The sequence below is a fragment of the Rhagoletis zephyria genome, unplaced genomic scaffold, assembly GCF_001687245.7.
Source record: "Rhagoletis zephyria isolate East Lansing unplaced genomic scaffold, Rhagoletis_zephyria_1.1 Rzeph_scaffold_01866, whole genome shotgun sequence".
NCBI classification, from domain to species: domain Eukaryota; kingdom Metazoa; phylum Arthropoda; class Insecta; order Diptera; family Tephritidae; genus Rhagoletis; species Rhagoletis zephyria.
Genome location: NW_016158950.1, coordinates 17,067 through 42,592, shown reverse-complemented (window position 1 = coordinate 42,592; position 25,526 = coordinate 17,067). Strand labels below are relative to the sequence as shown.

General features: G+C 34.7%; 2 protein-coding genes across 2 annotated transcripts; one reads left to right on the top strand and one right to left on the bottom strand.

The window, feature by feature from the left end:
- Positions 1–11,351: 11,351 nt before the first annotated feature.
- Positions 11,352–18,931, top strand: LOC108365427 (probable cytochrome P450 6g2). Its single transcript, XM_017619442.1, has 3 exons — positions 11,352–12,056; positions 17,546–18,358; positions 18,458–18,931. The coding sequence occupies exons 1-3, from the start codon at positions 11,547–11,549 to the stop codon at positions 18,740–18,742; spliced, it is 1,608 nt and encodes a 535-aa protein (XP_017474931.1). The 5' UTR covers positions 11,352–11,546; the 3' UTR covers positions 18,743–18,931.
- Positions 18,852–25,518, bottom strand: Cyp6t3 (Cytochrome P450 6t3). Its single transcript, XM_017619445.1, has 2 exons — positions 24,211–25,518; positions 18,852–19,246 (listed from the first exon to the last, which is right to left on the bottom strand). The coding sequence occupies exons 1-2, from the start codon at positions 25,516–25,518 to the stop codon at positions 18,962–18,964; spliced, it is 1,593 nt and encodes a 530-aa protein (XP_017474934.1). The 3' UTR covers positions 18,852–18,961.
- Between the last annotated feature and the right edge of the window lie 8 nt (positions 25,519–25,526).

Genomic DNA, 25,526 nt, shown 5'->3' with positions numbered 1-25,526 from the left:
CATACATATATAATTCTTCGGTACGTGTGTTTCTGAGTGAACTCCTCCTAAACGACCGAAATGATTTTAATGAAGTTTGTTTATGTGTTTGAGTTACTTCATATATAGTTTTGGTTCACGACTTAAAACGCCAGGTGGGGGTGCAGTCGAGTTATTACTAAAAATCGTATTTATGATCCGATTTGGCTCATATTGGAGATATATAGAAATTGGTAACGGTAGGGGCAAAGCTATCGCAAAAAAAGCGCAAGGTGGCGCTGGAGTCGAGTTATTTATAAAAAATTGTCAAATGGAGTAATTCGGAGACACCAGGGATCAAATTCAAATTACCACTGTTGAATCAACCACGAAATGGAATAGAGACAATTCTTGATGAATGCCTACAAATACAATTGTAAGATATTTAAGGTATTTAGTCTGAAATAAATCCCCATTTTTTAATTGCCACCTACTAAACGGATCATTGTTGTCACAAGAACTTCTTCACGAACATAACGCTTTCGTTAGGTTATCTAAGACAACAGTAGAGAATATGCCTTCTTATGACCACCAAACCAAACGTGAACGTGAATTGTTGGTAAAAACGTTGGACCAAATATTTCAGTAAAAAAATAATAAGGGGCCGTGGCACCTGCCATACTAACTAAAATTTTCATGTTGTATATCTCTAGAAATATTCGTGGTAGAGTACTGGAAACTGGTATATAGATATATGAGATAATTCCGTACTCATGGAGAAAAATAGCAGTATATATAATCGCAAGTGCACGTTTTTGGTGTTACCTTATAAATTAAGAACGGCTTCACCGAATTCAACAAAATTTATACGGCATATTCGGGCTATCACGCAGATGGTTTCTCTGAAGTTTTCCTGAATTCGGAAAAGGGGGCGTGGCAGCTCTAATCCTACAAATACTATAAATGTGAAAGTTTGTATGTTTGGATGCTTGGTGGGTTATCACGTAGAAATATCTGAACCGATTTGCGTGAAATTTTGCACTTAGATAGTTTATGACCTAGATTGAAAATTAGGCTACTTTTTTTTTAAGTTGCCACCTGTTAAGAAAGTTTAATTAAAATAATAATCATGCGAAAACTACGGAACGGAACATAGATATGTACAAAATCAATCAAATATTACAATACAGGTATCAAATGACAAAATTTTAAGATAGCTTAATTTCGAAGATATTTTTGAAGACAGTTGCCACCCTACTAATATTATAAATATGAAAGTTGGTATGTTTTTGTTTGGCTGTTTGGGGCTCCATCACGCGGAAACGACTGAACATATTTGCATGGAATTTCGCACACAGATAGTTTATGGCCTAGATTGGAAAATGAACCACTTTTCTAAGAGTTGCCACCTGATACAAAAATTAAATTAAATTAATAAGATCCATTAAATATTACAATACAGGCGTCAAACGAAGAAAATTTGAAAAGGGCTTATTTTCGAAGATATTTTTGAAGAGGGTTGCCACTTGTTTGAAAATGAAATTTCGCACACAGATGATTTATGACCTGGGTTGAAAAATAGGCTACTTCCTTAACCGCTCTCCGATCAGAACTAAACTTGGCACACTTACTACGGTTTTCGCACTTATGGTCTTAGACGTTTCGATAAATCAAGAGTGGTGGGCCCTCCCAAACAAATTGTAATTTTCATAAAGCATACATATCTCTGGAAGTATTTGTGAGAGAGTACTGGAACTTGCTATGGAGATATGTATGTATGTGAAATCAAATTCAGGAGAGCAGGAGAAAAGTGAGAGTTATTGGACAAGGGGGCGTGGGAACTGATTTTGCTTTGATTTGATTCCTTTTTTGAATTGCTATGTAATATGTCATTTAAAATATTTTAACAACCTTTTAATTGTTGAAACTATTTTGGATTCGCAACTTCATTTAAAGGAAAAAAAGAATATATTTGATTTATAAACTTGCATTTACATCTACCAATTCAATCACTTGACATCCCTTTAGATACACAGTGGATAAAACTTTTTATTGCTTAGGAGTTCAGAGAATTGCCGAAGGTAATTAGTAAAATTCTGCCTATACCAGTAATAAACCAGTTTTTTAAAAAGGTATTTGATATAATGTCAAACAGTTAGACCCATCCAAGAAACAAAATAAAGGTAAAACTGATATTGTCCCAATTTAGCCAAGCAAGTGCTGAAAAGTGATACTAAAACAAACCAGAGATGCTTTTCTTTTATAAGCAAAAAAACCTAGCAAAATTTTAAGCATCATACCATCCTACCAATTAAAAACCTCTACCAATTTTGGTAGGAAAGCCCAAAACGGCAACTCTGCTGTTAATATGTAATTAATTATAAATAAATAATTACGCTGACCCAGCAGGGAAGACCTGATTTATAGAAACGCAATTATAGTTAACGGTTATTAAAATGGAATTTGACGCGAACAAGACTGAATTCCTCCTGCCATTTTCCCCAATGAAGCAAATGCTTACAATAAGTTCGGTTAAACTGGTCACATTACAACGGGGTGTTTACTTCAGAAGCCTTTTTCACTATGACAGATTAAGGACCATTTTCATCAACACTGGTTAACAACAATTAAACATCGTTGTCGACGTTACTGACTCCACGCATATTACTTTTTTTTCCAATATAGTTTGCAAAGGATTACCCAGTAGAGTTTGACGAGGACTTTGTTTGATTTAATACAAAACTTCCAGTACGGCGTTTGTTATATTTCCTGCAGGGTTGAATATGCATACTATTAACGAACATATAGGTCTTAACGTAATTTATATACGCCTGTAAGTAGCTGTCATAATTAAAACAAGTATTTGATTGATCAGTGTTTTCAAAATTATTACATTACACTTGAGAGCTGATAAAGCAAAGGCGAGTGCGGAGGTTAACAGGTGTGACAGCTGTATTGTTCTATTATATTTCTACTCTATAATTTTACTTTTGCTATCTGCGCAAGTAATTATTTGTTAAAAAAATATTTATATGACAAACGTTTTACATTTAATTGGCGCTACAAAAGAAAATCTTAACAGTAGTCGGGCTACATTACACAGACAAGTAAATTTGATTTGCAGAAAAAGTGGAAAAAAATGAGGATCCCTTAAAGGCAAGCGCAAAAGAATTTTGATATTCCTGTAAAAGTCGGGACTTTTTGTAGCCATAGAATGTTATATCGTCGCTCCCTACGAAGAGTAGCACATCTCAAATTACCGTGGAAGACTAACACTACATGGTAAGCAGGGGTGGTTTTACCTCTTTTTCAAACATATTCGATAGAACGGTCATTTAGACATAATGAGATAAAACTTATGTATATAGGTACATATATGTATGCGGTATGACGCCCATTTTCCTAAATTCCATAATAATGTTAATATTTTTCGATTATATCGATATAATATAATATATATCGATATAGTTCGATTAGTTACTATCAATTTTGAGTAAATTAGCGTCATTAAATTTCGAAATACCGAAGTTTCAAGTATTTCAGAAATTCAACGTGATATGAAAAGTGGGCGTAATTTTAGCCCGATTTCAATAATTTTCAACATTTTTGTAGTTTGGTACAATTTGATCGAACGGTTACCGAAATTTTGTCATAAACGTATTTTTTGCTAAAAAGTTATTGCAATGATCAATTTTAAATAAATTTGCTTCCGTATATACTGATTTTCGAAGATTTCGTATTTCCCTAAAATACTGTTGTATGTGATGTGGGCGTGGTTATTTTCCGATTCTAAAAATTTTCAGCCGTTTCGTACATTGTACCCAGGCCAACCACCAAAAATTTTTAATATCCCTATTTTTCGTCTAAAAATCATTGCAAATATCAATTTTGAGTGAATAAGCTTCAGTAGTTACTAAAATGTCGCAGTTTTAGGCGTGGTTATTGACCGATCTCGACCATTTTCGTTACCATCCATCTTACGCTGAAAAGAAGTACACATACCAAGTTTCGTTAAGATATCAAAATTTTTACTCGATTTATCGTGTGCAAAGACGGACGGACGGACAGACAGTCACCGCTTAATCGATTTATTTTTTCACTCTGATCATTTATGTATACATTTGTATATCTATATCTCGATTCGTTTTGGCTGTTACAAACAACCGTTATGTGGACAAATTTATAACACGCTTGTTAGCAAGTGCGATCGGGTATAAATATAATTTTTTTTGTAATTTTCGAAACCCATTTTCAAAATATCAGAAATGGTCCACAGTTTATTTTAGTTGAGTATATGCATTAAATACCACTAGGAATAGGAATCATTAGTGGTATTCACCAAATTGAGCAAGTGTTAGAGTGTATTGGAAATTTAAAGGGAAAAATGATTGTGCAATTTCCCGGTAACAAACCAAGTGCCACAAATATTAGAGGGCTTAATAAGTCCTCTTTAGAAAGTTGTCTCCATTTTTTTTTACTTATTTATATATGTAGATACATACATATGGGTGTTTGCATAAAAATGTAAACCGAAAATGCAAGTAAATGTGTTCAAACGGCTTTGTAACTTTAAATTTCGTGTCCAGACGGCGAAAAGAGGTTGTGAAAACATGAAACGGTGGAGAGAAGAACTGGAAAAGTTAAACCAAAATTGAATTATATATGTATTATTTGTAAAAATAAAATTTATCACGTCCGATATGTCACGTCCGTTATCACATTTTAGGTGCAATCCCGTATTCCTCGGACTAAAACTAGTAAAACTGTCGAAAAATAAAAATTCGCTCAGAGCGAGAGAGTAACATTGTAAAGTACGGGATCGCTTTCTAGTAAAAAATTGTAACTTCTGTCAACTTCAACATAACCTCCAAATTTTGGTTGTAAATTGTTGCTTATTTTGTATGTAATCACACTCAGCTCACACATGTAAATAACCAAAAATAGTTTCAAATTCATTAGAATCCACTTAAACAAGTAATTAAATGCTTTTCAACATGAGTGCACTTTTCTTTTGTTTACAATTTGGTTGCCAAACACACTGCAGCTGATCGTTTGACTTATTTACAAGAATTTACCAGCGAAAAATTCTCGGACCTAAACTGGTAAATTCTGACAGAGAGAGAACCGTATTTACTCTCTTTTTTGTCCTCTCAATAGTCAGAAAACCGAGTACGGGATCGATTTCCAGTAAAATCTGACTGATTCTGACTAGTCCGGACTCGGACGAGATCGTAACTATTAATTCAAAACTAAAGCAACAACGAATTGCTTCTTATTAAAAATGTATTGGTTGTAATGGTGAGTAATTTACATAAAGAATGTTTAAAAGCCTGATTATGGCAACTTAACTTAACTTAACGGAGCGTAGAACTTAGAGAATCAAAATGAAACAGATTTCGACGTGGCATTAAGTTACGTTAAGTTTCGGCTGTTCAATTATAAGCAACACCAATTTAACAGAATTTTTAAGAGAGAGCCGTAAGTTACGTTAAGTTGCCATAATCAGACCATAAGAAAGGAAAACCTCACAGGATTCGCAGAGTTTTGCTAATTTTTACAGGTACTCTGAAACCTCTTCTGTTTTTGTCACGTCCGTTATGACCTTCTTTTCATCGATTTTCTCAATACCAGTGTCCCAAGCGCACTTAACTTTTTTGTCAACCAAAGGACGGCATAAAAGCTTCACAACGGTAAACTTTTTTTTTTTATCAGGGACTTCGTTTTCGTATGATTCTTTTAACTCTAAAGTCGTACGAATGGCACGTCCTTCATCATGGAAACACCCATATGTATCTGAAAAAGCTCCTTTCTTCCAAGCAATACTGAAAAACTTGACACTGTCAAGTTGACAGTATTGAGACCATTTTTGAGCATTCTTCTGTTGGCGTTATTTATGTATCAGATACCTGTTTTATTGTCGATATTCCAGATAATTTCTATTCTATCTCTAACTATAATTTATTACGTCATGACCGCTTAGGTGGAAAAGCTGGTTGAGTCGTCATGTATTGCAGAAACAGTCTCAATGTTGAAATCGTAAGTTACTCTACTACATCCGAGATTGAGTTTTTGACTGTCGTGATCTCGAATAGGTGCACAAATGTTTAGGACTCGTGTGTATATAACCATAATAAGAATATCTCTCCGCGACCCTTGATTAAGACATTATATTTGGTGATTTTAATATTAAACTTCTTAGATTTGATCCCTTGTCAAATAAATTTTAGATTCAGTTATTTTTGTTGGTTTGTCTGCTTTGTCCCACCTTCTACAGCAGCACTTCCTTTCAACCAAGTGGCGTTGGTATCTGATCACGATCTAATTTTTTGTTCGTGCGAGTTTAGGTTGAATTCCAATTTAGGTAGTGGAATAGTCGGTGTGAAACACCCGATCCGTTTTGAAATACGTACAGTTTGACCATTTGGTGCCATGATGTCGCAAAATTCCCTGTAGCTGCAACTAACAAGTACAGCTATCGTTCGCGAGCATTTAGTCTTTGATTGGTCGTGAACAAGTGCGTGTATGTATATAGTCGAAAACTGTCGTTCTGGTGTCTCACACCCTACGTAACAATTTACGTATACGTGTGATTTATATATTGTTTCGCGATATTTGTAATGAAAAACTCTTTAAAGTATGCAAATATTTTAGAATACTTGTACTTTTACTTGTTGTAATATAGCTGAAAGCGCTTAATTTTGTATAAATTTTTTAGTATTAAAATTTAAATGGTAAAAAAATGTCAAATGAACTAGAGTAAAAATTTGTGAAGTGTGCCACCATTTTTTCGAAGGTCCAGCTTTTTTTGTGCAGTTATCTGTTTATGCTTCACAACGAAAAAAGAAAAATACAAGTTTCAAAGTTTTTCGAAATTCGAATTATATCGGAAGTTACAGCAATGAACATTTTTCGAAATTGTTTAGCTTTTAATTGTTTTCTCTACTAATTTGGTTTAGATCCGATCATTGGATCATGAAGAAATTAACGGTACTCCTAAATTTTTATATGAGAATTGAAGTCGGTTTTGTTTTTTGCTTAACAAGTACTAGTTATTTTTATCGATATATCTAATCAGATTAAATGCCTGCTTTTGTGAACTTATCATTTATCTATGTGTTTAAATATGCAATTATACTCATACTTCATTGTTTGTATTATTGTGCAAAAAAAGATCTCATCTTAATGGGTAATTGAATACATTTTTTTGCTTGCTAATGATGTCATAATTTCCAACAAGAAATACATTTTGTTTACTCTATGCAATTACTTACATATATTGTCATTAATCTTGTTGCATTTTTTTATTTCATGTATGTATATACATATGTACTTATTTACAAATAAGGAAAGCGTCAACGTACGCTTAAAAATAATAAAAGTTATTAAAATATTGAAATCAACAACATACATATTATTTAAATGTTGATAAAGTATGTAAGTAATTGCGTGTGTTTTTTAAAATCTGCAGTTAATTGTGTATAGCACGCTAGCTAATCCCCCAAGGAAATACACATATGTAAATAAATACATCCCAGTAGGAAAACTTAATATTTAATATAGTATTGAGTAATCTACTTTATATGTATGTACAAATATACGTATAAGATGCATTGCTCGTAATACAGCACATGTCCTACGAAAGTAAGCTTGAAGATCGAACGAAATTAGGGTGTGTATAAAGCGTTCCAAAGCGCCATGGGCTATCAGTCCCACGGGCTCCTAGACAAACTCATATCAAGATGGCAGAGCGCGAAGAGAAATTGCATTATTCAAGAGGTGACCCTGTATCAAATCTACCCTCCCACCTAATCCCGGGTGTCGTGAGTTTTTCCAAGCGCGACTCCAAAGCGTCGGTAACCGCTTACCTCCCCTTCCGGGCCTGGTGACCTGGATCAGCGCCACTGCTGCTCCAAAGCTCTCGAAAAGCTTGCTTCAAGCTCGGCTTTTCCTAAAAATTGGATGACGGTGGAGCGGAAAATCAAACGAGAATGGACAGTAGGGTTTCTCGCCGCTAGTCAAAAGCGCAAAATAGGAAATAGCGGCAGGTCTGATAGCACCCTAGCACCCTATAAGCCGAGGGAACTGGTGCCAAAAAGACAAGACAGCGATCTTTGGAAAATAAATCTAGTGAATCCAAGTGGCAAAGAACCTCGGGCACCCCACCTCCACAAGCCTGTATACCTGTCTTCATTGACCTTCGGCGATCCGGCCAAGAAGCATTTTACACTGGCAGTGCTGAATCGACGTGCTATATATCCCCAGATATCTGCAAAACTATTTGGTGGGTCTGCACCAGTCATCCGCGATGCCGCACAATATTATATTTTGTATCTCGAGAACGAGAAGAGATTGCGAAACACATAAATATAACGGCATTTTAAAGCCTTTGAGTTGGATAATTCAGAAAAACTAAACTCTTGTTGTAATGGAGTTACCTTTACCTGTAAAATTATGAACTCTCCAGCCCAAAAAGTTCATCCGGTAATAGGAAAAAAATAATGATGTGTAAGCAAATCAATGTTGCCAATTTCCCATTTTCAAAAACAAAGAAATACATACTAAGTAGTACTATAATATAAACAATATGTATATTTCATCAAACAAAGACTATCGATAGTGACCAGCGACCATTCGATAGTGCAAAAAAAAATAGAACAATTCGGTAGTATCGATAGAACCATCTAATAAAACGTCATTGCGCCCTAGACCGGCGTACCCCCTCTCGAATGATGGTGTCAAATCTACATACTACCTTCGCAATTGTTGGCATGCATTTTTGAATCTATTGAAACCATTAAAACTAAAGTTCCCCGCATGTTATAACATTTTTAACTTTACTATAAATTGTATTCGCCCATAAATGTAGTTCCGTGTCTAGGATTTCTCAAAATTTCATATTTTCTAAAGTTGGGGAAATAGCTTTTTGACCCATATTTGCCATTTAATATATTTATTTCTCTAGGTTTGCTGCACCTATCAAAGGAATCGGATAAATTAACAGAATTTCCCTGTTGTTTTATAAAAAGCTGGATAAAAAAATAAATTTCGCAAAGTGTGTTTTCCGCAAATATTTTTCAGTAGTCAAAATTAGACAAAAACAAAGCTTCTCCGAATCCCATTCGACTGTAGTCTACATGTAGATATAAGCTTAGCTTTTAAAAAAACCTAATCAAGTTTAAAGTACATCCGCCTTTTATACTCATATTTAAAACAAAATTATATTAATAAAAAACTACATTACAAGAAATTTTTATTAAGCTTAAGGTGGTTATAATTAAAAACTATTTCGGGAAAACAATTATTTATAAATGATAGAAGTTATAGCTGCTATTTCGGAGATCACCACATCTCCTCATCAGACTTCTTCACTGGGATTCGATCCAACGACCCCAGCTTAAAGAGCCAGGGATATACACACTGTGCTAAGTTTGGCTTATAAACTGTTGTTGCTTTTCCCACTTTTTTCATATGCCTACAAACGAAAGATGTAACTTTTTAGGTACAATCAGTCTTAATTAGGTGAACTTATTTTATAATATTAGGTAGAGTCCGACCGATTAATCGGCATCGGCATCGGCATCGGCTAGTATCGGCACAAAATTGAGCATCGGCATCGGCATCGGCCTTTTTTCGCCGATTCTTTGCCGATTCTTTGAAATTTCTTTTCACATATTCAGGTGAAGCGACAGACAACAGCCAACATCAAAAAACATTTGCAGACAGCTTACAAAAATTATTATTTTTTGGTTGAAGGTGTTTCACCATTTTTCCATACAAAAGTATGTTCGACAATTTTCTTTTATATGGAAAACACGGCCAGCAAAAAAAAATTACAAAAATTAACGTTATTTTATAGCAGCTTGAAACTTGCACTTCATTATACTAGAATTAAATGGTTTACAAACCATACCAAAACTCTGATCAACAAGTTTGAAATTTTGGTGAAAATATGCAGAATTTTTCTAATTTTTGTACAAAGTTTGAAATATGAATTTATATGGTGTTTGTTGTATACCAGCTAGACTTTTGTAAAAAAAAAAACAATAATAAGCATTAAATAAACAAAAGACAAATGCCAAAACCGGTCGAAATATCGCAATTCTTTTATTTCGTGGACCACTATATGTATGTACATACATGCCTAGCATATACATAAGCTCTTATGCATTGAGTTCAAGAGTGTATTTTAGTACAAAACGAATTGAAATTGTATGTTCCTAAATATTTCTTGCTTAGCACAATATAAAAAAGTATTTTATGTGATGTACATAAATGTTATATACATATGTACATACATATTTACATATACATATATATGTGCATACATGTGTATGTAATGTTGTCTAACAAGCCAATTAATTCAATTATTTGTTTTATTTTGTATTGTTAACTCCGTTAAATTAACTGATTTTCTGAATTAATACATTGATTTGTAACTTTTTATGGAATCGGCATCGGCATCGGCCGATTCTTTCCCCATAAGCCGATTAATCTGCATCGGCATCGGTACCTGAAAAAAAGTTGGAATCGGTCGGACTCTAATATTAGGTACAATCTGAAATTTCTACTTTTCATCCCTGCCTACAAGATAGCTGAGTATCATATGAGTACTCATATTATCATTATCGCTAATTACAAAAGTGCTTATCAAAGTCCTCATTTTCGTTCAGGCCAAGGGAAAAATTGAGTACTTTTCCCTCAATGTTGTCATCAGAAAGTCCTCAGTACTAATAGTCACACTACTCATTTACAAAAACAAAAGTGTAAATGTGTTAGAATCTTTGCCTAAAGTGCTCAGCAATGTCTTGTAAGGTACCCTACAAGACATTGCTGAGCACTTTAGGCAAAGATTCTAACACATTTACACTTTTGTTTTTGTAAATGAGTAGTGTGACTATTAGTACTGAGGACTTTCTGATGACAACATTGAGGGGAAAGTACTCAATTTTTTCCCATGGCCTGAACGAAAATGAGGACTTTGATAAGCACTTTTGTGATTAGGAGTAATGATAATATGAGTACTCATATGATACTCAGCTGTCTTGTAGGGTAGGATGTGCAACACGCTATCCGAGGGGCAATCACACACACACATATACACAGAGAGAGGAGTTTACTCAGCTCCCAACTTTGGTGCAACCGTTTGATACGTTCCCCTACAAGACAGCTGAGTATCATATGAGTACTCATATTATCATTACTCCTAATCACAAAAGTGCTTATCAAAGTCCTCATTTTCGTTCAGGCCATGGGAAAAATTTGAGTGCTTTCCCCTCAATGTTGTCATCAGAAAGTCCTCAGTACTAATAGTCAAACTACTCATTTATGTCGTACTACAAAAACAAAAGTGTAAAGTGCTCAGCAATGTCTTGTAGGGTCGTTATCGTTTGATACATACATACATATCAACAATCTTGATAGCGGTATAAAAGCGCTTAGACACCCGCCACTCGCAATCAGTTTAAATTAATTTGTTCATATTGTGTCTAATGTGATGTATTTATTACTCGAATAATTGCAATTTGTTATAGAAAGTGTTAGTAAATTAAGCAATATCGACGTTTGTAAACAAAATCACTTGCGAAACTATGGTCGCCATAAATGTACTATCCGGCGTTGCGGGCGCGTTAATTGCCCACTTAACTGAGATCTTAGCCACTCTGGCCTTCTTCTTCTTCGCACTTTACCTTTGGCTGCAATATCAATATTCGTATTGGCGACGTCATCGTGTGCCTTATATTGAGCCGACAATGATTTTTGGCAATCTCAAGGGTATTATCAATTCTGAGAGTGATCCTTGTTCGTGGTTCCAGTATTTGTATAATCATGAAAAGGCTAAGGATCATGCAGCGGTTGGCATATACGTTTTCAATAAACCTTCTTTGTTGATACGCGATTTGGAGCTGATCAAAACAGTTTTGATTAAGGATTTCAATTATTTCTCAAATCGTCATTCCGCTTCTGATCCGCACTCCGACTCATTGGGCTCAGATAATTTGTTCTTCGCGAAGAATCCCAGATGGAAGGAGATACGCGTGAAGTTGACGCCTGTTTTCACCAGTGGCCGGATGAAACAAATGTTTCCACTGATCGAGGAGGTAAGTGCGTAAATTTACTTACATATGTAACAAGTTAAAAAGTTAAAAAACCAGACAGAGTTAAAACAAAAAATTTCGCGAATTTTTGGCACAAGTCCCTGCACTTAGCCAAAAGCACAGTGGTTTTTTCAACCAAGTTATTGCTTGATTTTTTCATGCTAAATACACCGATTGTGGGAATCGCGATTCAAGTTGAACATTTGAAAATGCATTTGTATGTCCAGCTGTAGCTAAACGTGTAGAGATGCTTGCCCTTACTCAGCTTCCAGCAGGTTCCGTCAGAGGCAACATGTAATTTTTCTATTTTTATTTTTTTTTTTCGTGAAGTGAAGAACAAAATCTAGCAACGAAGACAATTTATTCAAGTTGAACATTTGAGGAAAAATTTACAGAACAGCTATAGCTGAGTGTGTACAGATGCTTGAAGTTATGTAGGTACGAAGAAGTTACGGCTCCGAATCTCATGCATGGTTAAACTATAATAAAAACGTTTGCTTTGTGTTTCCGAAATATGAAAAAGCATCTATGAAGTGCAGAACAAAAGCCTTGGTAATATCAAACCAAAATCTCTCTGAATCCTTTTCAAGTTTTATTTCGGTATTATTATCCAATTTTTGATAGATTTTTTTCGCAGTGTCACATTTTCAAGTGAGCATACACACAGGGTAAATATTCTAGTACCTGTCAATGCATGGCGGTCTATGCGTACCTGGTTGGTGTACTTGACGGATATGAGGCCTTGAGAGCAAGAGTGCTATTTAAAAAAATTTATGTACAGCTTAAAATGCATTACAATGCAATAGCCTGAGGCACACTCTTTTATGTTTCTTAACTACATATCGCACGTTTAATAATATAGGGATGTAACTCAAAATTTATGTTGTTGGAGATTTAATTATGCAATTAATAAGCTTAATAAACAGTATGTGTACAGTGACCAGATTTCTGTGGAGAAAAAAAGCATCGAATCCGAACATACCAGTTTGTTTTAATAATAAAAAGTCAACATCTTTTAATAAAGTTTTATTTAGGACAAAACGAAGAGAAAAAAGCTTTGAAAATAATCGCAAAAATGTATACACACAATATATGTATACGGAAATATTGTACCAGGGACGTTTCGAATGTTCAGGGAAATTAGCTACAATTATTATTATTTTGTTAATTTTTGTCAATGTTACAATGTAGTTTTTCTCAACGAATTGGCCTGTAGATGTACAATGAAGTTTTTTATTTTTGAAACGGGTTGCCACCTGTTGCATCTTTTTTTTTTAATTATTTAATAAGTTAAATGAATTAGATATTACGAAATGGGTATCAACTGAAATGATTTTGAATATGCTTTACTTCTAAACAACACGTTGCCACATGTTTAAAAAATCAAATTCACTGTGATTAAGGGAATAACGTAACTGAAATATGTATATCAATATGGGTATCAGAAAAAAGAAAAAAATGTATTTCTTATTTCGAAAACCAAAAACCCGTGCTATTTAATAAAATAATAAAAAATGACATATTTTTACATATATTTTTTATTCATTCCACTAAAATTAACAGTTTTTTGAAATTTCAATAAAAAAAAAGGTTTTTCTGGGATACTGCAGGGACACCCTGTGTACCAATATTTTATTTCAAAGAATGTACCTTTGACCTTTCTTTAGGTGAAGAGCTTACGCATGGCTATGCTCTTATTAAAATTCTTAGTATAAAATTTGTCGACTTTAGTGGCTTCCTGGCGGGATATAATTTATTTTTTAGGGTAATTTCTGTTTAATTATTTTTAGTGAATAAATTTTCTTTACAAAAATACCAAACCCGTTCACATGGCCGATAACTAATTTTTAGATTTTTGCCCACTTAGGCGGCACTGTGCGTCCTCAAAGAACTTTTTCGATGTCTCCTCAATCCACCTATTTATGGCACGTTTTGCGTCAGTTTAACTTTCAAATCGAGGGTTTTTCAAATCTGGGAACAGATGATAATCACTGGGTGTGTGATCCGAGGGGAATAAGGTGGGTGCGGAAGCATTTCCCATCGTAAATCGTTCGAAACATCTTTCGTTTTTCTTGTGGTGTGTGGTCTTGCCTTATCCTGTTGCAATTGCGGACGCTTATATAACTTTCCAAGTGGTTTTTTTTGGCAAATACCTGTCGCATTGGTCCGCATTTCCACAAAACGAAAATTATTGCTCTTTGAGATTTTGCTGTGTCTGTAATGGTTACAAAAACACTGCTATGAAAACGCATCTGTATCAATCGAACAGCTAATATTGCACTTGATAGTTGCATAAACATGTCAAAACTTGTCCAATAATATTGCCTATAAGTTCTCGGTGATTTTTTTAAAGCACAATTCCAAGAACTTTGGAAACATCCCTCGTTAATAGGAAAAAAATATATTTTAGAATGTTTTTTTATGAAAATATAGCTTACTATCTAAAAAAAACATGTAAATCAAAATTTAAAACTTTGTAGAACATTTATAAATATTCCACGAATTTAAGTATATGTTGATCAAATTTTAAACATTTTAATCAGATTTCTTAAATTTTCCGAGCATGCATTTTTGTAGTCCACTCAATTTTAGTATAACAAAGTGCAGGTTCGAAGTAGTTTGGTCTTACCGCTGATTTTTGTCAATTTTGTGTTCACACATTTTCTTACATACAAAGTATGTACGACATTTTTTTTGTATGGACAAAATGAGCAAGAACTTCCAGGAAAAATTACCAAAATAAACGATAAGACTTAAAATTGGGCAACAAAACTGCATAAATACTCAGAATGTTTCTAAGAAATATATACGTCCCGATTTTAAAAAAATATTCAGCGAGACAATTTCATCCAAATCGGTACGAATGGTCTCCGTAAGTATATGATCAATCCAACAGATAAACAAAATTCCCAAATATGGCAAAGATATATGTTTTTCCACTGTCTTTTTGTATACCAACTGTATGAAATGATAAAACTTTGATTGCGGTTTCCCACAAAACTTAAATTTTGACTAAATTCGTTATATTATTAAACTTACGATATATATATATACATACGCATCACGTAGGTGCCACGAAATTTTCAATAAAAGACAGTATTTATTATTTAGAGAACCTTTTTTCTCATACATATTATTCGAAACAATTTTTTTTTTTTAGATAGACTCCCCTCGCTCTCATGGCCCCAAACAGACTTATCGTGGTACTTCAAACCAAGTTCATAGATACGAGTATGAAATCAAATAATATGCAAGGGTAAAGATACATATGAAATTAAGAAAAAACCGGATAAACCGGTTTTATTCTATATATTTTCTCTACAGTAACACTTACGCAAAGCATAGCGGATAAAGATTTTCTGGACTGAGTCCAACTAGGAAACTGTCTATCCGAAGAGTTATTATGACTCAATATATGTATACCCCTGAGTCTGAAGTATTTTTGCAAACCATTACGAAAAAAAAATGTTGTTTGCCAAACCTAGGGGTAGATTTTTTACTGTTGTTTACATAGATCTACTGGAATAATTAAAATACTTCCTCAGCGAAAGTTTTATGATTTTTGGTGAGCTTTAATTTACTGTTACATAGCGTATTGGTTCGGAACCAGAAATGGATAAGAATACATTTTTTAAGAGAACAGAAAGTGTCCTTATATAGGCTATTTATGATTTCCATGATAGGAACACTTATAACTACACCAGTGGCAGTACTTTACACCTCATTGCTTCTATTGCCGACGGACCTATCGGTCATGAATTTAGTGTCATAAACTGCTACGAGGCAGTTTATGTGCAGGTCCTACGGACACAGAGGAGACCAATGAGGAGACCGGCAGCCTTGCCGAAGAAGGCGCCCTGTGTGCAATTATGCTGATAAAGAAGTGTCGATTCCTCTTCAAGCGATCTTAATTATGGCCTGCGAAGCCACGCAGTGGCTAGCCAGCTACCTAACCACATTTACTGGCACTGAGATCTGGTGAGTAAGGAAGGGATACTTGAGGTTAATAAACGTTGTAATAAAAAAAAAAAATGATCTTTATTGTCTTGCAAATATACTTTAGACTGACGTGATTTATGTATTTAAGTTATTTAGTGGTCAACTGTTTGTGTAATTTTCGTAGATTGTCGAAAGTCGAACCTACGAATATCCCTGCAAAAAGGTTTAATGGTAATTATAGACTTTAAGTGATAAGGACTGTTCCAATGGCCGTTGCATAATGCGTAAACAAATAGCGTGGTTGATTTGATAAATCGCGATTACTGTAAAAAGATTCCGCAAACCTTCAATGCCTGCTCTGATACTTGTTGGTTGCTATAGCAAAAGCAAGTTGAATCGGAAATTGGCGGCGTTTAAAGTTATGCTAAAAATCATAATCGCAATTTGAATTATTGTTTTGGTGAATCTAAATGCATTCATGTTTATACTACGTCGTTCATTAACTTCTTCGCCGCAAGTCTGATGCTATTCCAAAGGCATAGTTGATTGACCTTGCGCGGCTTTCAACTGTAGATTGTGCACACAGTAAAAAATACGACTTATTTAATTTAAAACATTGTATCAATTAAAAGATCTTAAACGAAAATGATTAAAAATACTGCAATTGGCGCTTCTTACATTTTAATAATGCTAAGTGCTTGCCCGGGTTTCTCCTTCGATTTTGGTTGAGCGCCTTGATGGTTGTCAAACAACTATAGAGACCTAGCTTGTGTGTTAACATGTTTCTTGCTTCCAAGCGTTGACGAAAGTTAAAAAACAAGCCCGGAAGTGAATATCCAGCTGGATAAGGCCCTGGTTGGTTTTCTGAGGAGATAACTTGAAACGCACTCCTTAAAACTCTATTCAAGGTTTAGTCTCGCAAAGATCTGACCATTGCAAAAGAATGTCCAGTGGCGGGTCCATAAATACTCCACCCGTTTTGAATTCCATCCTTGATCTGTCTGTGTACCAATGTACATATCGTCGTTTAAAGTACAAAACCACTACTATTTTGGTGGCACTCCTAAAACTCAAGAAATCTTACAAACATTTTTTTTGTTGGGGCGTGATACCGCCTAATGTAAGTGCATGCATACATCGTTCTTTATATAATTATAGTGAAATTATAATTACATATTAACAATTAGTTTCAGTTCTAATATAGTACTCGTTAATTTGGCTTGTTTATTGCGAAATCCGTTAGCAGTCAATGACGATCATGAAAATAATCGCTTTTAATTTTACAATTACTTACCTTACTAAACAAAAACACTAATGAATTAAAGACGGTCTGAGGGCAAAAGTACGCTTTATTTGAAATTAAATTCGTAGTGACAGTCTATGTATATTAGTGAGCGGTTGGGCGGCGGGGCGTATGTGTAATCTGTAAATTTGCGCTTTGATGTTGCATTTTATTTCAATTATCAAAATTATTATTGTGACAATATATGCCAACCGCTTCTATGCATTTGCAAATAATTAAAAATAATAATATTTTTTCTCACATCTCGCAGGTTGCACGCGAATATGACAAGTATTTATGTGCATTGAAAGTGGATCCGAAAACTAATTCTACGGTGATGGAGGTAAAGGAACCGAATGCGCTCTATACAACCGATGTGATTGCAATCACCGCTTATGGCATACAGGCGAACAGCCTTAATGACCCCAATGGCATTTTCCGCAAGAGTGGCAAGAAGATTTTCACCTTCACTTGGCTGCGTGCCATGGAGTTCAAAGCTTTCTTCTTTTTACCCATCTTGGTGAAAATATTCCGCTTCAAAGTCTTCTCCGCAGAAACGACAGTCTTCCTACGCAACACCATCAATCATGTTATGGAGGAACGCATTCGCACTGGTGCTGTACGCAATGATCTCATCGATACTTTGATTAAATTCCGACGTGAAGCAGAAGTAGAATTGAAGGAAGGTAAAAAACCATTCATTTTGGAGCGAGACGCTTTGGCGGCTCAAGCAGCTATCTTCTTCTCGGCTGGCTTTGAGACCTCATCATCAACCATGTCTTTTACAATGTTCGAAATGGCGCGTCATCCCGAAATGCAGCAACGTTTGCGCGAAGAGATGCGCACAGCTTTGCAGAGTAATGACGGCAAAGTGACCTACGAACTGATAATGGGTCTCAAGTATATGGATAATGTTGTTAAGGAAGTGCTACGCCGTTATCCGCCATTACCTTTCCTCGATCGCGTATGCACGCCGAAAGCGGGAGAAAAGGGTTATTCGCTGAAGGAATTCGGCATTGATTTCGTTGTACCTGAAGATATGCCTATCTACATACCAAATCAGGCTGTACAAATGGATCCAAGGGTGAGTGCTTGTGTTTGGAAGCCGACATTTTGTTTATCTTATGCTTAAAAAGCTTTTATGACACTTTTACTTAAACATTTTCTTTTTATATTCTTTTAGAATTTCAAAGATCCCGAGCAATTTAATCCCGATCGTTTTCTACCTGAAAATAAGCAAGACAACAATATGAATGCATATATGCCATTCGGCACTGGCCCCCATAATTGTATTGGTGAACGCTTCGCAATGATGCAAACAAAGTTGGGATTGCTCTACTTCTATCGCAATCATTATGTAACGGCTTGTGACAAAACGCCGCAGAAAATTCAATTGGATCCACGTGCTGTTATTATCCAGTCGCTTGGTGGTATTCACGTGAATGTTGTACGGGATCCGTTATTTTGAGTGCGATTTAGAAATACAAAAAATTGCAGCTCTTTTTCTGTTTGTGGGTTAATTTATAACCATTGTGTGGCTGTGAAATTGCATTGTAGTAATAATACACTATTGTAATTTTGTTTCTTGTTTGTTATTTACATATTTACATATATTGTGAATAAATTAAAAATTATCACAGTAATTTTTTTTTAATACTTAAAACACAATGACTTATAATTAACAATATCAGCATAACTCATCCTTGACAAACTTCAAATATAGCTCACTTTCAGCTTCTAGCATGAAACGCTTGGGATCAAATCGAATTTCGTTGACTGTTCTCTCGCAGACCTCAACGCGATATTTTCTTAAAATATATGTTAGTCCCAGCTTGACTTGCAATATTCCCAGTCGACTGCCTACGCATCCATGTGGACCCGCACCAAAGGGTATGTAGGTCATTGGTTTAATGGAGGGTAGATTTTCAGGCGCAAATCTTTCGGGATCGAAAAATTGTGGATTGGGCCAATACTGAAAAAACACAAAAGTAAAAATACCATTAAAATAAAAGACCACAGAATTTCATTGAGTGGATAGCCTATATGGTGTTACTAAAGAAATTTTTAAGGATTTGTTTCGAGTTTGTTGGGTTATAGGGCTTAACATAACTACAAGACACCCACGTATTGCCACGTTTTGACTAGTTTTTAATTTAAGTTATATTTTTTTATGAAAGACTAGTTAATTCAGTAACAAAAAAACACATAAATTCAAGTTTTAAACTTTGTTAAAAAAATCTACAAAGTTTCATCAAAATTATGCATAAAATCCGTTTTAGAATTTTTAAGAAAATTTTTGGGTATGCAGTTTTATTCCTATTCATTTCTAGTATGATAAAATTTTCTAAATGATAATTTTTAATTTTTTTTTTTTTTTTAATTTCTAGTATGATAATTTTTTCAAATGATCAATCCTAAGTATATGAGCGAATCGCATGACTTGTTACATTTTTCGACGAAAAGGTGTTTTTGGTCAAAAACGGTGGTACACTTATCATAAAGAACAAGATTCCACCGCGAAATTGTATTTAATTTAAAACTTAAAAAAGATGTACTAAAAAGTAAAAATATCAACTCGTACTTATGTACCCGCAGGTGTGTATGTAATGTATACGCCCCATAGCACATTATCTAGCCTGTGATTTATCAGACATTATTAATGGTACAGTGTAACGTTTTTTGCGTTAAACAATTTTTTAGTTAACTTCCTCACTCTCAAAAGTTGGCAAAACACATTTTCCTTGTGAATCATGTTTTCAGTGACTCAATACTTCTAAGTTTTTTATATTTATTTTATGAAAGCGCGGAATTCATTCAAGAAACTCTGTAATGCAAACAGGAGCACTTGCATAGAACAATACTTATCAATATTTAAATAAATAAAATTGTATTATTTATATCGGTTCTAATCCAAGTCTTTTTTGTGCTTGATTAATTTCTTTTTTATCTTTTTTACATAAACTTTTAAAAACCCTGCCACTCAGGGCCACACTTAATTTTTTTTTTAATGAAATCCCATTGCCTGTAGATTAAAACAATATATATTATAGCTGCACATTTTTGCGCGGTTATTCCATACACGCCCGCTACTAGCCACTTTCACCTGTGTAATTAAATCTTGAAATGCAGTTTAACCAACTTCCCGATGAGGTACACTCTAAAATATCTATTTAAAAATGCGATTATAAATCGAGTATATTTTTGTTTATTTTTTTAATTCTTAAGTAAATTTACACGATGAATATGTATTTTTCTCGTTTACACATTTTCGTCTGTAAAAACCTTTTTTGTTAGCGACTTTACACAATTCTACGGGTGAAATCAAACAGCAGGTGGGTAGTTTGTAGCTTGTACACACTTTCGTAGTAAACTTATGCATACTACAGCAGCTATACTACACTCCAAAAAGTCCGAAATTTAAACAAACTATTCGCTGAAAAATCGGCATGTAATTTCACGAATAATAAGGTAGGAAATCAGTACCTTAAAGCTAGGAAATTTACACAATTTTTTTTAGAGTGTTGAGACTTGAAACGGCAAACGTAGCTCAGAACCCGATGACAATCCAATATGAAAGATGAACTAATCCGCTATGTGGCGCAGATATCGATATATTATTATTTTTTATTAACTAACAGGTATTTCATACATCTGTTGGTTGGATGTGACGGAAGTTGTATTTTTAGCAAAAAACGCTACCAAATTGCAGCCTGCATCACTAAATCCATATAAATTAAAGTTTCAAACTTTGTACAAAATTTTGGAAAATTCAACAAATTTTCGTGAAAATTTGTAACTTCTTAATCTGAGTTTTTTAGAAAATTAGCAGTTTTATAGGTTATGAAATTTTAGTATGATAATGGGCAAGCTTGGAGAGGTTCAAAATTCGCGTTGATTTTTTTAACTTTATATCTGAACTATCGCATTTTCTTCCATAAGGACATGAATTTCTTAATAGGTAAGAAATTTTTATGAAAATTTGTTGAATCTTCCTAGATTTTTTATAGAGTTTCGCATTTTAATTTGTGTGGTTTTGGTGATAGCATGAACAATACCTTTATGGAAATTAGCATAAAGATTTTATCTTCAAAAACATTTTGAACATTTAAAGAAAATCATGTGAACGCTTATTTGAGTTGCTGTGTAAGTTCTTCTACTACAAATACTAATTTTGCTTAAACACCCCATGAATTAAATGCAAATACAGTTGTTACCGTGTTTATATCAACTCATTTTCTTGTTTTTAGTTAAAATATAGCTTAAATTCAGCCGTACCATAGCTACAAACATTTTAATAAAAATCTATTTATTTTATAAAAAACAAATTTTCGGCACATGAATTTTTCAAAATACAAACCTGAGTAATTTAGTAAAAAATTGATAGTAAAATACCGTAGAATTTGTACCTTTCAAAAATACCAATACAGGGGAGGTCGCGTGGTTATTATCCGATATCGCAAAGGTTCCAAAGAATTTCTGAATGGGGCTAACAGTAATGAGTGTACTAAGTTTGGATGAAACCGGTTAGGTGGGTACACATATTTCATGATAATGGGGTTTGACCACGCCCATTTAAAACAATTTATTAAATACTAAATTTTGTGCTAAAAGTTCACCCTATATATAAATTTTTAGTAATTTGGCTGCGGTAAGTTACTTAAATATCGCAGTTTTTGTTTTTTTTTTTCAAAAATACCGTTACATGGAAAACGAGTTTTCAGATTTAGCAAATCCTGAGAAAATTGCCTTTTTACAAGCTTTTTTTATAGGTAGGCTTGATATTGTCAGTAGTGAACTATTTAACATTTGAAAGGGAGAACCAAATCAAGAGAGGAGATAAGAGGGATGGTAAACAGCCTTTGTTGCTGCAAGGCAGCTCCTTTTAACTTTTCAGCAGACAAGTAAGGAAAAAAAAATATAAATATTTTTCAAAAATAGCGACTGAAGAAATAGTTTTTATAATTAAGTCACATTCTTTTCTTTAATATAAATATTTAGCAAATAACTGGTTTCAATTAAACCACAAATGGAAACATGACCTCTCGGTCGCCAATGGTTAAAATTTTTTGTCAATATTATTGTGGCTTATTAACATTTTATTTAATAATGTTATTAACCTTTGTACCGCGATTGTGTTTATTTAAAAATTTAAAAAGCAATAAAGTATAAGCGGTAGAAGATATAGGTACTATTGCGAAGATCACCACATCTCCTCATCAGACTTCTTTTTTTCTCGACTTCAGCAGGGATGCAACATCAATGTGCTTTCTTTAACTGATTTGACAGGCTAACCCGCAAAAGCAAAAACACAACAAAAAAATACGTGTGAATTTTGCTTTTGGATTATTGCCATCCCCTTGTATTTATGAATCCGCTTTCTATTTTTTTTTTTTAATTTGCCTTAACTGCAGTTTATGCCTATTGCAAAAAAAAAGATTACAACTCGAAGGGGGTAATTGTTTATAATGAGTACAAGCAATAACTGGCTATGCTAAAAATTTACACTCCTGCTTAAATTCCAAAAGTCATTGTGAAAGTTTTTCAACACACTCTGAAATGGAATCATAAAAAAATTAAAAAAAAAAAAAAAAAAATAAAGTGTCTCATCAAACTGTAGTCTGCATCTTTTGTAATAATGCTTAGAAGCAGCGCCGGATTAAGGGCAGGGCCGACGGAAGAACAAAAAAATAATTTTTCAGAGATGACAGAAAAATCTCACAATTGTCAGCACAATCAAGATATATGTATCTTTCAGAACTTAGCTTAGCTTCTTCTGGCTCTGGCGAGATTCTCTACTAACACAATGATGGAAATTCCTGTAGGATGCTAGACTAATGGCTAAGAATGACCCCCGGACATATCAAAGAATACGGAAATAAGGGCGAGGGCAAGTGAATTATTTATCCTCAGCAACCTGCAAGGAAATAAAAAGTACAGGCAGAGGTAATAAGCCGGATTAAAAAGACACAATATTCGTACTATTCCTTCTCTTTTCATATACGAGACTGCCGAGCTCAGTCGTTTAATACTGGATGCAATATGAGCGGCTAGTACAAAGGAACTCAAGCGAGATTTTCAGAAGAAAACACGTGGTTAGAAGTGAATTAACGGTACTATTAAAATGAAAAATAAATAAATAAATAAAATATGAAATATATTATTTTTCCAATTAATAGTATGTAATTATTAACTCAAACACATTAACACATGTATAACGGCTCCGGTTCGCCATATTCTTAATCCGGCCCTGTTTAGAAGGAAAGTACTATAGCAATTCGGAAGCCCGATGGCGTTTGATCGAGAGCTCTTTGCAAAAGACGCCAACATCCACTATATGCATGTAGTTCTCTCTTAAAACGTAGGAGCTGAAGCCTCCTGTCTCAGTGTCGATTTGAACTGATCCATTCCATCTGGCATGCCTTGGTGACTGTAGTTTTCATAAAGGGTACAATGCCGATACCAGCAGCTTTGCCTGCTTGGTTCAGTTATTTTCGGATCTTCGTATTCTCTACAGGCAGTAGCGTATATAACAGGGGGTGATGTGTAGATAATTCGAACAGGAAAAAATATTGGACATTGGTTTAATTTTTTGTAGTATTTCCTCAGTGTTTGCTTTCTTACAAGAATCCTATGCCGATATTTGATAAAATAAAGTCTAGTAAAACCATTGTTTGAGACAAACGAGTTACATCTGTTCTCGAATTTAGCAGCCCATCTTAAAACCAGTTCTCAGTGCTTTTTCACACAGGACATCTAAGAGCTTTCCCCTAAAAATTATTACCTCACCATCTAAATTGGGGCAAAGGTCGATTGGATCATGAAGAATTTAACGGTACTCTTAAATTTGTGTATGAGAATTGAAGTTGGTTTTGTTTTTTGCTTAAAAATTACTTACATAACGTTTGGTAAAAGGAAAATACAATCCGCGTTACTTACCTTTGAATCTCTGTGTATGCCTAAAATGGAGACATACGCTGGGACGTCTTTGGGTATAATTAGATACTTGGTTTCCTTATCGTACCATAACGTTTGCTGTTGGCTATGTGGCAAGCACTCTCGATTTATAAAAGGTGCTGTCGGATAAAGGCGCAGTCCTTCGGCGACAACCATATTAAGATATGGCATATTCAACACTTTTTTGTAGCTTACATTACAACTCTCTGTACTAGTATACGCAGCTAACTCAGTTTTTAATTTCTGCTGAATTTTTGGCTGCTTCGCCAATTCAAATAAGATGAATGCAATCAGCGAAGAGGATGTCTCAAAGCCGGCCAACAGGAAAATGCCAACCTGCGCAGCTATAAAGTCAGGATGGCGTAGCCAAATGTTAAGTGGTGTGTCAGCTAAAGTCTGTTGCATTTTCAACAATAAATCGATAAGATCGCCGCTATCTCGGTCATAATTGCCCTCTTTTTTTATATGTTCCTTAACAAGTCGCCGCAAATAGTTTGAGTATTGGCGTGTGAAGAGTTTTGAATTAAGCGCACGCACTGCTCTGGGCAGAAAAAATATCACGAAAAAATCTATAATCTTACGCAGACTAGGTCTGAACAATTGTTTGCACTGCGCGCGCATTTCACAGCCGTCATTGCGTAAGCCTCCAGTATCGACACTATACAGTAACTCAGCTGTGACGTCTGTGGTGTAAAGCGCGCACATTTCCTTGACCTCTATAACAATGGCACCGCTGGCATCAGCAGTGGAATGTGCATATTTTTGTATTAATTTACGCGTGATATACCCTTCTAGCTGCTCAGCGATTGTTACAAGTTTCGGATACATTTTCTTCTTGATATGTCCAGTGGTGAAGAGCTTCGAGATCTCTCGCCGACTTTTACGCCAGATAGCATATTTGGCTAAGGGTAGCGTCAATGCGCCCATCGGATCACTCTGCAGCTCCGCAGCCTCAAAACGATTGGGAAAACTATTAAACTCTTTGATTAACAGCTGTTCAATCAATTGTGGATCGCGTATAAGTAACGCCGGTGTATGTAGTATGAAGAAACCAAAAAATGGCGCCGATTTAAGAGACGGTTCAGCGTAGAGTGAATGGAAATAATCGCCAAAAGATGTGCGTAGTAGCAGCAGTGGCTTCAAATTACCCAAAAACATGGTGGGCTGGAGGAAGGGAACCTTACGTCGATGCCAATAACGATAGCGGTAGAGGAGCCATAGTTGCAGTAGTGTAGCGGTGATGAGGAAAAGCGCGAGTGGAAATAGCGGCAAGGAATTGAAAGCTGACATGATGTGGA